At 44.8% G+C, this 16,215-nt stretch overlaps 1 protein-coding gene across 1 annotated transcript in view; it reads left to right on the top strand.

Annotated features, from left to right (window-relative positions):
- Positions 1–16,215, top strand: part of GAD1 (glutamate decarboxylase 1) — a 72,217-nt gene that overhangs the window by 44,987 nt on the left and 11,015 nt on the right. Inside the window, exons 6-11 of the mRNA XM_015407264.1 lie at positions 6,195–6,307; positions 6,635–6,750; positions 9,214–9,293; positions 9,490–9,544; positions 11,534–11,650; positions 11,919–11,983. Of these exons, the coding sequence (XP_015262750.1) occupies positions 6,195–6,307; positions 6,635–6,750; positions 9,214–9,293; positions 9,490–9,544; positions 11,534–11,650; positions 11,919–11,983 (546 nt within the window). The remainder of the gene's footprint in view (positions 1–6,194; positions 6,308–6,634; positions 6,751–9,213; positions 9,294–9,489; positions 9,545–11,533; positions 11,651–11,918; positions 11,984–16,215) is intronic.

Here is a 16,215-nt window from a genome sequence, read left to right as displayed (position 1 = left end):
CCGTACCTCACCCGGGGGAACTGCGATCCCCCGCGATCCCCCCCGAAATGACCTCTGGTGGCCCCAGAGGGTTTTCAAGGCAATAGACTAACAGAGGAGGTTTGCCATTGCCTGCCTCTGAGTAGCAATCCTGGAATTCCTTGCTGGTCTCCTATCCAAGTACTAATCAGTCCTGCTTAGCTGCCAACATCTGATGAGACTGGGCAAGCCTGGGCCAGCCAGGTCAGGGCATGAAGTACTTTACAGAGAGGCAAATGACTGAGAGAACAGCTGCTAGTAATTCCAAGTGTAAACCATGCACATATTTATGCCAGTGCACTAAGATTATCATGCAGGTTGTTCCTGTACATATTTATTACTTATTGCGAGACCCTGTGTGTGCCACTTCCCGAGGAAGGATTTGCTACAACCAGTCTTTGGACTGCCCTTATGGATTGTTAATCAACCTGCCAGTCGTCAGCAATGTTAAGTTTTATATTTTCCATGGATGCAAATGGACAGTCTTATACTGGCTCTTGGTTAATCTCTTGCTCTGAATTGTGATGTGGTCTGGCTCTTTAACTATAAAATGCACCTAGGGATCCCCTAGAATTATAGCTCATCTCCAAACTACAGAGAACAGTGCCCTTGAGAAAATGGGTGCTTTGGCGGGTGGACTGTATGGCATTGTACCCCTCTGAGGTCCCTGCCCTCCCCAGGCTCCATCCCCAAATATCCAGGAGTTTCCCGACAAGGATCTGTCAACCCCTGCCATTGGCAAGGAGAGACCCTATGCTGACCCCTGATCCAGGGTATGGTCTGAAGGTAGATAATGCAACTATCTTGCTTAGGGTTCCCAAGTCCGTTTTGCTCCGCGGTGGGGGGCTCCCAGACAGCGTCTTGAGTGTGCGCGCGCACGCGCCACATGCACGTCAGCCGGAGGTGACGTGATGACGCCGGGCATGATTAACTTCAGAAAAAGGTCACATAGAGTTTTCCCCTCAGATGGCTGTGGCCCCGCCCCCAGCGTGCCCAGCGCCATCACATCCCCTCCGGCTGATGTGCACGCCAGGGTGGGGTTCCCCCCGGGGCCCGATTCCGCGGCGGTGGAAATCGGTGCAAATGAGTTATGCTAATGAGCTCCTGCACCTCTTTTTCTACTAAATGACCCCTGACCCCTGCCATTGGCAAGGAGAGATCCTATGCTGACCCCTGATCCAGGGTATGGTCTGAAGGTAGATAATGCAGCTATCTTGCTGCTGCTAATGGGGTTTGGGTCTTACCAATGCCTGGATGAGAGGATTCCGGAATCCTCTTCCCCATGTATGCTGCCTTATGAAGAGAGAGAAAAGAGCATGCTAACAACGTAATAAATATCAATGTAGTTTAGGTCTGAGGCTATTAAATGAGTATTCATCTGGAGAGCTGAGTGGACCATTGTTGTCCCAGTTCATTACCACGCATACTTCAGTGCCTTTTGAGAAATCACAACAATTTCTTTAAAAACATCCCTGTGCGCATAGGATCTTCTTTCAAGCTTGGGAGACATTCAGAAATTCATTACAGATACTCAAACTCCAATTCAAAGAGCACTGAAGCCAATGTCAGAACTCCGACTGACTTCAGCCAGCCTTGGTATAGGGCACTGAAATTAATGATTCAGACTGTAATTGTCTTTTCCTGCGACCCAATTGGCCGATGATTGCATCTGTACTGTTTAAAAGCACTGCCACTGGAACACAGCTTTATTTCTTGCATGCTACACCGGCAGAACTATTTTGTTGTCCACAAACCATGTAGGTTAGTATGGGATGGTTTGTGGATTGTTTTCTTGTTCGTGCATTTTCAGGCACTATATGCCATTTTTAAAACTCAAGTTCCAGTATTTTTTTGTGGCTATCAGTGGTGGCGTTCAAACGCTAGGAAATGTATTTGATCCAACAGAACTGACCAAAAAAAATAGTAAATTGTCTTTAAGGCATCTGTCAGTGTAATCCTAAACACAGTTACTCCCTCCTAAACCCATTGATTTCAGCGGGTTTAGGTGTAACTGTTTAAGATGTCACGGCCTATATAAGGAACTCCTGCCCAAGGGGCAAGGGTTCTCGTTGCTAAGCACTCGGCCAGGATTTCTTTGGAGTAAGTCTGAAGATCATAGTTTAAGAACTTTCAGAAACCCTGGATTTTATGTTTGTGTTTACTGCATTCTAAATGTATTTTTCTACAGTGCTTGAGATAAATACAAAATGAGACTAGAGTGCAGTTTACAAGGTCATAAGAACATAAGAAGAGCCCTGCTGGATTAGACCAGTGGTCCATCTAGTTCAGCATCCTGTCTCACACAGTGGCCAATCAGTTCCACTGGAGGGCCAACAACAAGGCATAGAGGCTGAGACTGTCCCTGATGTAGGATTCAGAGGTTGACTGCCTCTGAACATGGAGATTACCCTCAGACACCATGGCTAGTAGCCACTGATAGACCTATCCTCCATGAATCTAATCTCCTTTTAGAACTGTCTATTCCTGTGGCCGTCACTACATCCTCTGGCAGTGAATTCCACATATTAATCACTCTCTGTGTAAAGAAGTATTTCCTTTTGTCCATCCTGAATCTACTGCCCATCAGCTTCACTGGATGCCCTTGCGTTCTAGTATTTTGGGAGAAGGATCTTTTAGCTGAAGAAATCAGGCTTTGCTCAGTGAAGTGTTGGGTCAGTGGTATGACCCACGCCCCTATGTCTATCCACAGCATGCCCCATGACATGTAAGAGAGTTGTGAATCTATGTACACTCCATGTACATGCCACAGAAAGCTACATGGGCACTTACCTAGTAATTTATATTATATATGAAGCAGCCTTCAGGCTATCAAGGGAAACCAAAGAGGCTTTTGAAGACATGGGGCGCACCTACTTGTTTTACGTAAGATTCTTTTGCAGTTTCTGAGGCTTGGGCCTCTGATTTTTGGCGCAGCAGCAGATAAGATTGATCTTGAATGAAAATGTCATGGATTATCTATCTGGTTTTATTTATTGAGTGACGGTAGTGGAAAGTGCCATTCAGTTGGAGCCGATTTATTGTGACTCCATAGGGTTTTCAAGGGGGTTTGCTGTCGCATGCCTCTGTGTAGCAACTAGGGCTGAGCCTGCTTAGCCTCCGCGATCTGATGAGGTTGGGCTGGCCTGGGCTATCCAGGTCAGGGCATTTATCAAGTACAGTGGGCAATGCTTCCTCTAAGCTGTGGAGTCTTGTGAGCGAAAAGTCCACTCTGTGAGCTACTGGCATTTAAGTTGTGAGTGAGCAATTTGGCTACCTCATAGTTTGCCCTGGAACCATCCTTCCTGAGCGAAGACAGAAATGTGTGAGCCGGAGGCTAAAAAACTGTGAGCTAGCTCACACTAACTCAGCTCCGAGGGAACACTGACAGTGGGATAAAAAATATCTATGAACTACAATTCTATTTCATTCTATTTCCAGCATGGGTCCCCCTCATCACTGTAGGATGCTGAATAAAAGCTTTGCGATGCGACTTTTAACAAAGGGACCACTTATATTGTTTATGCCAACAGTCGTTCTGTTTTAGACTTCTCTTGGTCTTCAAATGGAACAAAGCTGACCCTATCACTTGCATTGGCATTTTTAGCGCACAGAATGCGTGACACGTTAGACTTATGCAGTGTTTCTGGCCTGCATTGGGACGGGTAAAGCAGTGGATTGCTTTCCTGTTATCTGTAACTGGTAATTAGAAAATCATCCTTTTTAATTACTCTTGACAGGCATTGATTGTGTGGCATTGTATAATTAGTTGCCCTTGGAGGCTATATGTAGAATAAATAATTGCATTGAAGCCTCAAGTTCAATATTTCCAATTATCTTTGTGAATGGTCCTCTGATGTTTACTACTTTCATAACTGTAGTTCTGGCAAATATGAATCCAGCACTTTGAACATTCTCCCCCCCCCCCCCCCCATCCTGCTGGGGCACGAGCCCTTATGGAGGTACCTTTTTGCCATTTTGTGGAAGAACCGCCTTCATCTCCTTGCATGCATGGTGAGAGGAGCAGTAGGTCAGTTAGGCATAGTCTCTCACTTGTGGAGATGATTCCTTTTCAGCACTGGTGGGTTCAGAGACCACCCTTCTTTGCAAAAAGTGTCCCTTGCTTTCTTGCTCTTCCCCCAGCCTTCCTCCATGGTTGGTCTTCCAGTGCTATGTCTATACCAGGGGTGGCCAAACTTGCTTAACGTAAGAGCCACATAGAATAAACATCAGATGTTTGAGAGCTGCAAGACATGAACAAATATCACATGCATTTTTATTGGAAAATATGTACATTTGCTTTTTATTAACATTAAATGAGATTGCCAAAAATAAAAACAAAAGGGATAAAAACAGATATTGATAACAATATTTATTTGTCCAATGATATTTATTTGTTTGCTAATTATATTTATTTGTCTAAGAGAGAGAGAAAGAAAGGTGGAAAGAAAGAATGAAAGAGTTGGGGGGAAGAGAAAGAGAGAGAGAGAAACAAAGAAAGCAAATAGATGGGGAAGGAAGGAAGTGAGGGGAAAAGAGAAAGGTGGAAAGCAAATAGATGGAGGAGGGAGGGAGGAGGGAGGGAGAGAGAGAAAGGTGGAAAGAAAGCAAATAAATGGGGAGAGGGAGGGAGGGAGGGAGGAAGGAAGAGGTGGAAAGAAAACAACATTAAGTTTAAATGTCTTCTCTAAATGCCCCCATGCCAGCCACCTTGGCTTGGAGAAGGGATTTAAAGAGACAAATGCCTTCTCCAAGCAGGTCAGCAGGGGGGGGGGGGCTTTGAGAACACACTTAAAGTTTCTTTCTCTGCTCCCCCCCACCTCAAGCCTACCCAGGGAGGGGAGCACTGGCTGGGGAAGGGAAGACCAATCAGGAAGGCATGCCTTCCCTTCGCTTCCCCAGCTGCCCTGCCGGGAGCCACACAATATGTGTGAAAGAGCCGCATGCAGCTCCCGAGCCACAGTTTGGCTACCCCCGGTCTATACTGTATGGAATCTCCTGTCTACCAATAAGATCGTAATTCTGGCTTGTTCTGTTCCTGTCATGTGATTTGAACATTAAGAGACTTCTTGTCATGTGTTTGTAGCTCTGTGCAGGGGTCATTTGGGGGGGGACACGGGGGGACGCCATCCCCCCGGGTGAGGTGCAGGAGGGCGGGGCCTGGAGCTCCCTGCTGGTGCCTGCTGGAGGTCGCCGCCGGCTGTGGGGAGGACACACTTCCGGTGATGTCAGGGGGTGTGGCATATGCTAATGAGTTATGCTAATGAGTCCCCCTAGCTCTTTTTCTACGAAATGACCCCTGGCTCTGTGGGACATGATGATTCCTGGATCAGGCTAACTGAATGCAGCATTAAGGAAACTGGGGTTACATATAGGGTTGCCAGCCTCCAGGTGGGGCCTGGGAATCTCCTGAACTTAGAACTCACCTCCAGGCTACAGACATCCTTTCCCCTGGAGAAAGTGGCTGCTTTGAAGGGTGGGATTTATGGAATTGTATCCTCCTGAGGTCCTCCCCTCCCCAAACTCTGCCCTTCCCAGGCGCCACCCTCAACATCTCCACGTATTTTGCAACCCAAAGTTGACAATCCTAGCTAGGTACATTTTGGGTTTCAGTGAGTAAGCAGTGATTCTGGCAGCTTAAAAACCCTCGCCTCAGAATAATGACATTTCCCCCCCCACGTGTGTTCACAGCCACTGTTCTCCCAATTTGCTGCTGCTTTGCTATCATTCCCCCAGGGCTTCTTTATAGTCAATCAGGGATCATTTAAGGGAAAGGGAAATAGCAATGTCACAATTCTATGTAGCCAATCACATTTAGCTATATGATGACATCACTGAAGGCACACAGAACTAATTGGGAGTACTGCTTTCTGGAGTCGTCGTGCTGAATCGGTACTGAATAGGTACTTGTCCCCCACAGAAGCGATGCTGGTGTTGGGGTGGGGGAATCACTCCTTTTCACCATCTTGAAAGGCCTTTGTTAGACTCAAAGACAAGGTTTCATGCTTGCTTCGGCATCCAGGCCTGTCCTTCCCTTTCTTGCGCTCCTAAAACAGACTATCGTTACAAATCTGGGTGAATTGTTAAGGCTGTGCTATCAAACTATAAACCACTTCATACATATCACTGTGGAGTGGATCTTGATAATTTCCCCCCCCCTTTTAAATGTATTTGTTCAGGTTTACATATGAAATTGCACCTGTTTTTGTCCTCATGGAACAAATAACACTCCGAAAAATGAGAGAGATTATTGGATGGTCAAATAAAGATGGAGACGGTATCTTCTCCCCTGGTAGGTTCCATTCTTTATATTTTGCCCTAAGTGCTAAACTGTAGGTAGTGCTGGAAGGAGATGGGAGGTCAGCAGAAACCATGAGCTTCCATCTACACATAAGGATCCAGCACTCTTTCTTTAAAGACACGTAATCTGATGGATCTCTGTTATAAGTTCTTGCATGCTTGATTCAAGTGTTAATAGCACATTTCACAAAATATGCTTTTCTACCTTTGTTCAGGTAGAATAGAGGTTCAGGCACCTTCATTTTATAACTTGGATCAGTTATTTCTCTCTCACTTTTCGTTCCCACCTCCCTAATAATTATCGTGCATTCTATTACAGGTGGTGCTATATCCAACATGTATAGCATCATGGCTGCCCGCTACAAGTATTTCCCAGAAGTCAAAACCAAAGGCATGGCTGCAGTGCCGAAACTGATCCTTTTTACCTCAGAACACGTGAGCTCAATTGCCTCATGTGAGGCTGATTAATTATAATTATTGTAATTACTGGGGGAGGGCAAAGGACCATGCTTTTCCATTTCCATCAGTCCAGCTATGATGAGACATACCTGCCTCATTTCATTCCTTCCATCCCAAATTTCAGCTTTTGGGAGTCTGCAGCTGTCACCGGAAATTTACCTCAAAACGAACTATTAAGTGCTGGCAGATTTCCATCTTTAACATGGCTGTCAGAGAATCATTATCACCATGAAATATTCTGAGAGAGAGAGAGGTCCCTTTTTGAAGAGAAGTCCTCAGAGTAAGCCTCTTTGGCTTGTGAGGAGGGTAGGGCCTTCCATCTAGGAGGGTAGGGCTCCTTAGAAATGGAGACAGAACCACCATCTCTGCCATTAATGCTTAACTTTTGGGACAGTGTACATGAAATGGCTGGCACATGGAGATTGCTTTAAAAATTTTCATGTGGTAGAGGTGCCAGGGTTTTATTGTACGCGGTAACTGGGCCTACTGATTTCAGGATTGCCTCCATTTGCACATTCATCAACCAGAATGCCATTTGGGGTTGTAGAATGGATTGGGGAGGAAGGAAGCAAAAAGATTCTCTGGGGGTGGGCATACAGCAAGGTACTTAGCAGAATTTGAAGCTGTTTTGTGGATATATTTGAAAATAAGCTAACAAAAAGGTAATGCCGGGGCCTTGGGAGCTGCCTAGTGATGCCAAACCCATTGGCCAGCCCTGTGAAGAGCTACTTGTGTATACAAGTAGCTCATTGTACCACAGGCTCACAAGCTGCAAGACTGGGTTGGGGTTATGTTTAGCTATGGGCCTTGTTGTGGTCAAATTTGCAAGACTCGTGGCAGGGCCACATAGGATGGATCACTGTGTACAACTGCCTGCCGTGGTTGGATTTGAAGCTACTGTCATTTATTTGTTTTACTCTGGATTGGGGGGGGGGAGTTTACTATGTTGTGGAGAAGATTCCCCAGTCCATATGATCTTGGAGTAGAAGCGTGAGTTCAAAAATACCTCTTACAGGCTGACTGAGACTTCAAAACTTACTTGTCCTCATTTAAACCAACCCTTTGCCCACCCCCCTTTTAAAGCAGTCAAAGTGGCATTAGAGCCAGAATGATGCAGTGGTTACAGTATCAGACTAGGATCTAGTGGATCCCAGTTCAAATCCCCGCTGTGCCGTGGGTTCTTGAGTGACCTTGAGCCAGTCACATACTGCCAGCCCAACAGACCTCACAGGGTTTTGTGAGGATAAAATGGAGAAGAATGTTATAAGCCACCTTGGGGTCTGCACTGGAGAGAATACAAAGGGCCTCTTTGGCACTGCAGTAGGGTTGCCAGCTCTGGCCGGGGAAATACCTGGAGATTTGGGGGTTGGAGCCTGGGGAGGGCAGGGTTTGAGGAGGGGAGGGACCTCAGCAGGCTACAGCGCCATAGAATCCACCCTCCAAAACACCAATTTTCTCCAGGGGAACTAGTCTTGGTTGTCTGGAAATCAACTGTCACAGTGGGAGACCTCCAGGTGCTACCTGGAGGTTGGCAACCATACACTGAAGTCTGGAAGCTTGTTGGCACACACTCAGAATTAAGGCATAGGCCTCATCTTTTACATTTTCCTTTTTAAAAAAATTAAGTACTGCCTCAACCTCTCTTGGCAGCTTTCTGGAAACACAGTCATTAGTCCCCAACATTTTTTAGAATAAATACGTAAAGTTTCTACTTTGGGGAGACCCTTCTTTTCAGTTTTGTGAAAATTATCAGACTGTTCCTTACTGGTCTTTACCTGTTCACTGCCATCACTGCATTCACTTGGCTGTTGCCAGGACACCACCACCACTGATGAAGACTTGCTTGATGGGGCCCCTTTTTGGTGTGCAGCATTGGAAGTGATCCCTCTTCTGGCAATTGTTGGTACTACACAAGGAATAGTAACAAGAATGGGCACAGTAATAAGACCAATGAAAAAAGGAAAAAGAACTGTGACAATTTAGCGCTTGATAATATATTCATAAATCATAATATACAATAACAGAAAATAAGTAATATATATAGTGAATGTAGACGGTGGTCTCCGGAATGGTGTGCCATTTCGACAATGATCTTCTTCCGAACAAGGATGTGTACATAAACTGTCTTTCAACAATTCATTTCTCTTGGTGACGTATTGGAAATATACTGTTGATTCACTTCATCATAAAGCTATGCTTACAGCTATGTTCTTCAATAGGCATTCAGCAGTTATAGCCCATTGAAGATCATAGCTGTAAGCATAGCTATGTTTTACTTATTTTCTGTTATTGTATATTATGATTTATGAATATATTATCAAGCGCTAAATTGTCACAGTTCTTTTTCCTTTTTTCATTGGTACTACACAAGGAAACATGAATTACAGTTTCTTTTTTTTAAAAAAAGTTGTTCTGTTTTTGTTGCTGTTCTTATTGCAGAGTCACTATTCCATGAAAAAGGCTGGATCTGCACTTGGCTTTGGAACTGAAAATGTGATTTTGGTAAAGTGTAATGAAAGGTAGGTTGTTGGATGTTATTCACATGATCTTACATGCAGTAATAACTGCTGGTATTAAGTTTCAATGGCCAGTTGGCAAGGTTAATTTAATTTAATTTAATTCAGCTGTTGCTAAATCTCTTTTGGGTTTGTTTGTTTTTTGCTTAATCCTATTTATTTTTTTAACTACTTGGGTTTTGTTTCATTGCGATTACAGGGGCAAAATAATACCAAGCGATTTGGAAGCCAAAATTCTCGAAGCCAAACAAAAGGTAATTTTTGTTGTTGTTCTTAAGTAATATATTTTGTATTTAGATTTCAATGACTAAGCTACATTTCTGCCTTTGCTGTAATTGGCTAAATAGAACTTCCATGTTCAGAAGCAGTATACCTCTGAGAACCAAAGACTGGGCACAAGCACCTCAGAACGGCCCTCTCCTTGTTATCCTGCACATCCACAGACATCTGACTGGGAACTATTGCCTGCTGGAAGCAGGATGCTACACTAGAGTCTCTTGGTCTTCTCCACAAAATATTTGTCTTACACTGTCCTTGATGTCCCACTGTACACAGCTCAAGATTATCAAATTTTATTTTGAAAAATACAAACTGTTACTATATTATAACAATGCCAAAAAGGCAGCATTATGCTAAATCACACGTCTGTTTGAATTTCACCAAAAGGCCGCTGCCACCATCATCATTGTCATCATTGTCCTTTTGTCTATACAATTGATACCTATTGGGTAGGGAGGGATTCACTGAAACACTTTCTCTCCACTGTAAGTTCATGTTTTTTTGCAATTACCTCACTATCTGTACATCAAGGCGGGTCACTAGCTTAAAACAAACAAAAGCTAGGCTTGCCAGATACATTGATCATATTCTCGAAGATACATTCCCTTTGCGGTAATTATAGAAAGACATGGGGTTGAATCCAAGGGTTTGTATATGGATGTTACCCATGTCACCCTTGTGATTTCCAGCACAACTCTCCCCCAAAAATACTCTGCTGAGGATCAGGGAACCTTCTTAAACAAATGGACCACAGCGTAGGAGGCTGAAGTGAAAAGGGGGGAATTGGGCAAAAGAACATCCCCCCACTTTTCCTCTGAAAGAGGAAGCATGAAAGACCAGCTTTTCCATATGCGCAAGTGGATAACGGGTGATTGGCACATTCTCTCTCTTTACTGCACCTCCCATGGTGCCTTTTACTTATATGGGTTCCCAGCGTCTCACCGGAGGATTTAATACAGGCTGATGAGGGAAAAGGAAGGTGAGGAAAAGATCCATTTCTGTGAACTTTTTAAACTTGTACTACCACCTATGTCTTGATTTGCATAGCCCAGGCTAACCTGATCTCATCAGATCTTGGAAATTAAGCAGGGTCAGCCCTGGCTAGTATTTGGATGGGTGACCTCCAAGGAATACCAGGGCCGAGACACAGAGGCAGGGGATGGCAAAACCACCTCTGAACATCTCTTGCCTTGAAAACCCCACAGCGTCACCATAAGTTGGCTGCAACTTTATGGCAGTTTCCATCACCACCACTACCACCCATAGTACTATGAAAAACCGATATCTTGAATGCAGGGGTATTTTTGAGCAGGAACGCACAGGAACGGAGTTCCGGCTCCCAAGTTGGCCACACCCAGCAGGAACTCATTAGCATAATAGGCCACACCCAACAACAGAAACTCATTAGGATTGGCTACATTAGGGGTGTGTGGCCTAACATGCAAAGGAGTTCCTGCTACAAAAAAAGGCCCTGGGTTTTGACAACAAACAAGGTAAACCGAATAACAAGCAAAAGGTGGGTGTGGCTGGATAACCACACTTCTGGTAACATGCGGCCTAGTGTGCTAATGAGCTGTGCTGTCGGGTGTGGCCTAATATGCTAATGAGTTTCTGCTGTTGGGTGTGGCCTATTATGCTAATGAGTTCCTGCTGGGCTTTTTCTACAAAAAGAGCCCTGCTTGAATGTATTATTATTTATTTAGCATGTGTAATAGGTTTCCCTTCCTATGATACCTTTTTCTATTTGTTGGACATAGATGATGTGCTTCCTGAGGGTTTTCAGAAGGACCAAGGAAAGAAAACGTAATGGTTTACACTCTTCTCCCTCCCCAGATGAGCACACACACAAATAAAAGAACCCTGGAAGATCAGTTGCAATTTAAAGTAGTTTCAATTCCACTTTTAGCAGCTTAATTTGACACTTGTATTTCTTGATAAACCTCTTCCTCTGTTTTACCTTTCAGGGATACGTTCCCCTTTATGTGAATGCAACCGCTGGGACAACAGTTTACGGGGCCTTTGATCCCATTCAAGAGATTGCAGATGTTTGTGAAAAATATAACCTTTGGCTGCACGTAGATGTGAGTAACTGAAGAAGCAATGTTATTGAAGGAAGGGGAGAACTTCATCAGGATTACTTATTTGTTATTTGTGTCGTACTGCGATCTTAGTAAAAGGATTCCATGTTTTCTTGTTCTGAGGGAAATGTGAAACCTATTCTAAAGCCTCCACGTATTTTTGAGTTTTCATGCGAAAGTCAATGCAGAAGTAATTGACAGGATTAACCATATTTATCCATGGAGTTGAAGACGCCTTGAAGACTTTAAATTTTTCTTCCATCACTTTCAGGCTGCCTGGGGAGGTGGGTTGCTCATGTCCAGAAAGCATCGTCATAAGCTGAATGGAATAGAAAGGTGCGTTATTGTTTTTATTGGTATTTTAATTTTTTTTTAGAGACCTTCTCATCTCTACATGGCATTTCACAAGTACCTAGGGATATCTTTCTTCCTATTTCAGGGGTGTTACTAAGCTTTTAAAACCAAATGCCAAAAAACTTCACCACGGCGATGTGTAATGGTTACAGTCAGTGCTCCCTCTAAGCCAGTGGTGGCGAACCTACGGCACGGGTGCCAGAGGTGGCACTCAGAGCCCTCTCTGTGGGCACACATGCGATCGCCCCAGCCAGGCCCAGACCATCATTAAAGTGTCGAATTCTCTGCCAAATAATTTTAAGTAAATGAAAGCATTTGGGATTGCTTTCCTTACTTTGTTTGGATCATCTTAAGTTAATGTATGAGTTGTTTTTTCTAAAGTAAAAGTATTCAGGTTAAATTGCGATAAATAAGTGGGTTTTGGGTCACAGTTTGGGCACTCGGTCTCTAAAAGATTCGCCATCACTACTCTAAGCTATGCAGGTGAGCGGCCGCTCATTAAAACAGGAAGCCTGGCTGCGCAGCAGTCTGGAGCTGCGCAGGGTCTTGCACTGCCCATTGCCCATTTTAACATTACAGCAGTTATATTCTGCTCAGGATCTGAACTGCTCCACTCAGTAGGGGGGGAAATTAGAGGGAACATTGTGTTGGACTAGGATCTGAGAGGGGCTGTGGCTCAGTGGAAGATCCTCTGCTTTATATGCAGAAGGTCCCAGGTTCAGTCCCTGGCATCTCCAGCTAAAAGGGTCAGGTGTTGGGTGATGTGAAAGACCTCTGCCTGGGACCCTGGAGAGCTGCTGCCAGTCTGAGTAGACAGTGCTGACCTTGATGGGCCCGGTGGCCTGAATCAGTATAAGGCAGCTTTATGTGTGTTTTGTTCATGTGGGACTCCCAGGTTTGAAAGCCCCACTGGGCCATGGAAGCGTGTTGGATAGCATTGGGCCAGTCACATGCTTTGTCAGCCTAACCTATCTCTCAGGATTGTTGTGAGGATAAAATGAAGGAGAACATAATGACAGAAGCTGCATTGGTTCCCCAATGAGGAGAAAGGTGGGGTATAAATTAAGTAAATAAATAATAAATATGATAGAAGTGAGGTGGAAAGATTCATGCGTATGCATGTGGAGAAGTATTTGTAATACAGCTTTTGCCTTACAAATCTGATCGAAGCAGGAGCTGCATTTAAGCTTCATATGTAAAAATGTCCTGAGGCACAAAGGCTGCAATTCTTAGAAGGCTTCCCTAGGAGTAAGCCCTATTGAATAAAATGGTGCCCACTTCAGAGCAGACCAGCTTAGGCTTGCTACCGAAGTTGTAGGGACTGACACAACTACTGTTGCGAAACGTCAGTCAAGGTACAGCCAGAAACACTCTCTGTGTCCTAAACTTTACTTGTGTCCCCTGCCCGCATTCCTACCATGATTTCGGTTGAATCGGGGCTCTGTGAGTGGCGGGTAGAAGCCATGGGCACTGTTTGATGCTGGAGGACACCCAGCGATACCACAGCAAAATGGTTGCCATGAGTTCTGAGTCCAGCCATAAAACACTGGCAGGATAGGATGTTCCAATCCAAGCATCTTCCTATGATAGAGACAGCTGTTTCCCAGCTGTTTCCAAGGTGATGCTGCACGGGCTCTTCTGAAGCACCTCCCTCTCCAATTAGGCGCAGGAAAGTCCGGACTGATTCTATGCTTTGAGAATGATATGCTTTGAGAAAGAAAGAAAGAAAGAAAGAAGTGGATGCCAGGAAACATAAGGTCCCCATGAGCAGCTCCAGTTGCATGCCCAGGCCAGTGGATAAATGGGCATTGTTAGCAGCTGTAAAGCTCTGTGTTTCGCCTCATCCCCACATACCGCCATCTCATTTTCAGGCAAAACCCAGATACTCACTTGATACTTGGAAAAGAAATATTTTGAGGCCAGTTGTATGGCCTTTGGTGTTCTTGTTGCTGCATCAACAATGGTAGAATACACTCTTCCCGTATGTTCCCTCAAGAGCACTGAGATCGGGGATGCTCCATCGTCTGGTAGTTCCAGCCCCCCGAGCTGTGAGGTTGGCCCATACGAGATCTAGGGCGTTTTCGGTGGCGGCTCCTTCCTGGTGGAATGAGCTCCCGGAGGAGATCCGGGCCCTGGGGGACCTAGTGCAGTTCCGCAGGGCCTGCAAGACGGAGCTCTTCCACCAGGCCTTTGGGTAGGAGCCGCCGCCACCACCACCATCGCTACACCACCTCCGCTGTATCGTCCATCGACCAGACCCCATGGAGGTCGATTAGTCTGTTTGCGCTGGGACGCTTTCATTATTAAGATCATAGGCAGCAAATAATCGTCGAGCATTTTGTAAATGGTATAGATTTTATAGACTGAAGCACCAGTTTTTATTGTATTTAAAATTATTTTATTGTTTTAGTATTTGCATGTTGTTGTTAGTTGCCCTGAGCCACTGGGTAGGGCGGGATAGAAATCTCATAATAAATAAAATAAATAAATGATTATTTCTCCTCTTACTTATTTGCTGCAACTCGAATATAGCCCAGCTTAACCCGGGCTCATCGGAGCTTGGGAGCTAAGCAGGGTGGGCTGCAGTCAGTACTTGGATGGGGGACCACCAGGGAAGACAGAGTTACTGTGCAGAGGAAGGCAATGGCAAACCACCTCTGCTTGTCTCTTGCCTGGAATGCCCCGTTGATGGGGTCGCCATGAGTTGGTTGCACCTTCTTCTTCTTGAAACTTTATGCGGTATTTGCTTGTGACATACTCCTTTTGCTTTGAAGGACATATGTTCCAACAGCAGTGGCACAACAGCCTGTAGCGGAGCAACACAATTACCCCCACAGAGCTAAAGAAACCTGCAAAATTGTCATTCTGACCAATGAAGTTAACACAACCAGTTCTTTGAAAACCACTAGTGGTGTATGATACTTGTATTCTGTCTATCCTCCAAGGAACTCAAAGTGATATACTTAGAGCTCTGCATGATGATGCCTTGGATCCCATGATTAAATGTCAGTTTTCCATTAGTGGAATTGGACTTCCTTGTTCCTGCACTCCAGTTGCAGCCCAAAAAGCCGCTCCTGGAGGACAGGAGACCCCCCCCCCTCTGAACCAGAAGAGGGGGAGATAAGAAATCTGCAGGAGTGGGCAATCAGAAATATGGCTCCCTCTTCCATTAGCAGAACTCTACCATGGGATCCAACTCTATCTGTCCAAAGATAGGCTGGTTGAGACATGGGGTGGAATGACTTTCCAGATATCTTCAAGATGGGTAACTAATATCTGTAGTGTCTGTAGCAGTAGAAAAGAGCAAAAGTTCAGTAGCATCTTAAAGACGAACAAAATATGTGGCAGGGTATGAGCTTTTGTGAGTCACTGCTCGCTTCTTCAAATACCTATCTGAAGAAGTGTCTGAAGAAGTAAGCAGTGAATCACAAATGCTTATACCCTGCCACATATTTTGTTTGTCTTTAAGGTGCTACTAGATAACTTCAGACTATTAGGTGGGCCTTCTCATAGCAGTTCTTATAACAGTTTCCTTCTTGACATCAGATTTACTTATCACTTGCTGGAGCCCTTTCTCCGGGGAGAACATGTGAATTGCTGTCCCAAGGAAATCACAGGTGCGGCTATATATTTGCACCAGCATTTCGGTCAAATCCCAATGTGCAATGTCAGCTGAACAGCCCATTCACTTGAAATTACTTTGAAGGAAAGGAAATTGCCACCCTGTTGTTCTTGTTAGGATTGCTTCCAGAAGGGAGCTCTTCCAGGAATGAAGTTATAATAATCAGCTCAGCTTAGTTCTGACAGTAATTAATTGTCACTCATTACTGTATCAGCTCATCTGTGTGGTCTCTTAAATAGTAAAATTAATCTCAAAGGAAGAGCTTCCCTCTGTTTGATTCCCAGCTGTGGCAGCTCAATGTTATAAAATATGGTATTGCTTGTGTCACAAAATAAAGGTATGGACAGATCGTCTTAGGTCCCGATCAGACGGTTTTTAGATCCGCGCCAGGCACAAGTGCCTGGCGGATTTAAAAGGTCATGACCAGACAGCAACATCCGGGAAATGTGCCTGTTCCGTGAGCATCCCATTTTGCCGCGCTTCGAAGCCATACTTAAAAGATACTAGTTAAAATCTGGGGTTTTCGCTTCCCAACAGACCAATTGCAGACTTTCCCCCGTCTGATCATTCCAGCGTGCATTCCTCCCATCAG

This window comes from Gekko japonicus, unplaced genomic scaffold (genome assembly GCF_001447785.1).
Source record: "Gekko japonicus isolate JY-2015 unplaced genomic scaffold, Gekko_japonicus_V1.1 scaffold66, whole genome shotgun sequence".
NCBI classification, from domain to species: Eukaryota; Metazoa; Chordata; class Lepidosauria; order Squamata; family Gekkonidae; genus Gekko; species Gekko japonicus.
The sequence above is the reverse complement of the archived record's forward strand: the minus strand, read 5'-3'. Positions and strand labels throughout refer to the sequence as shown.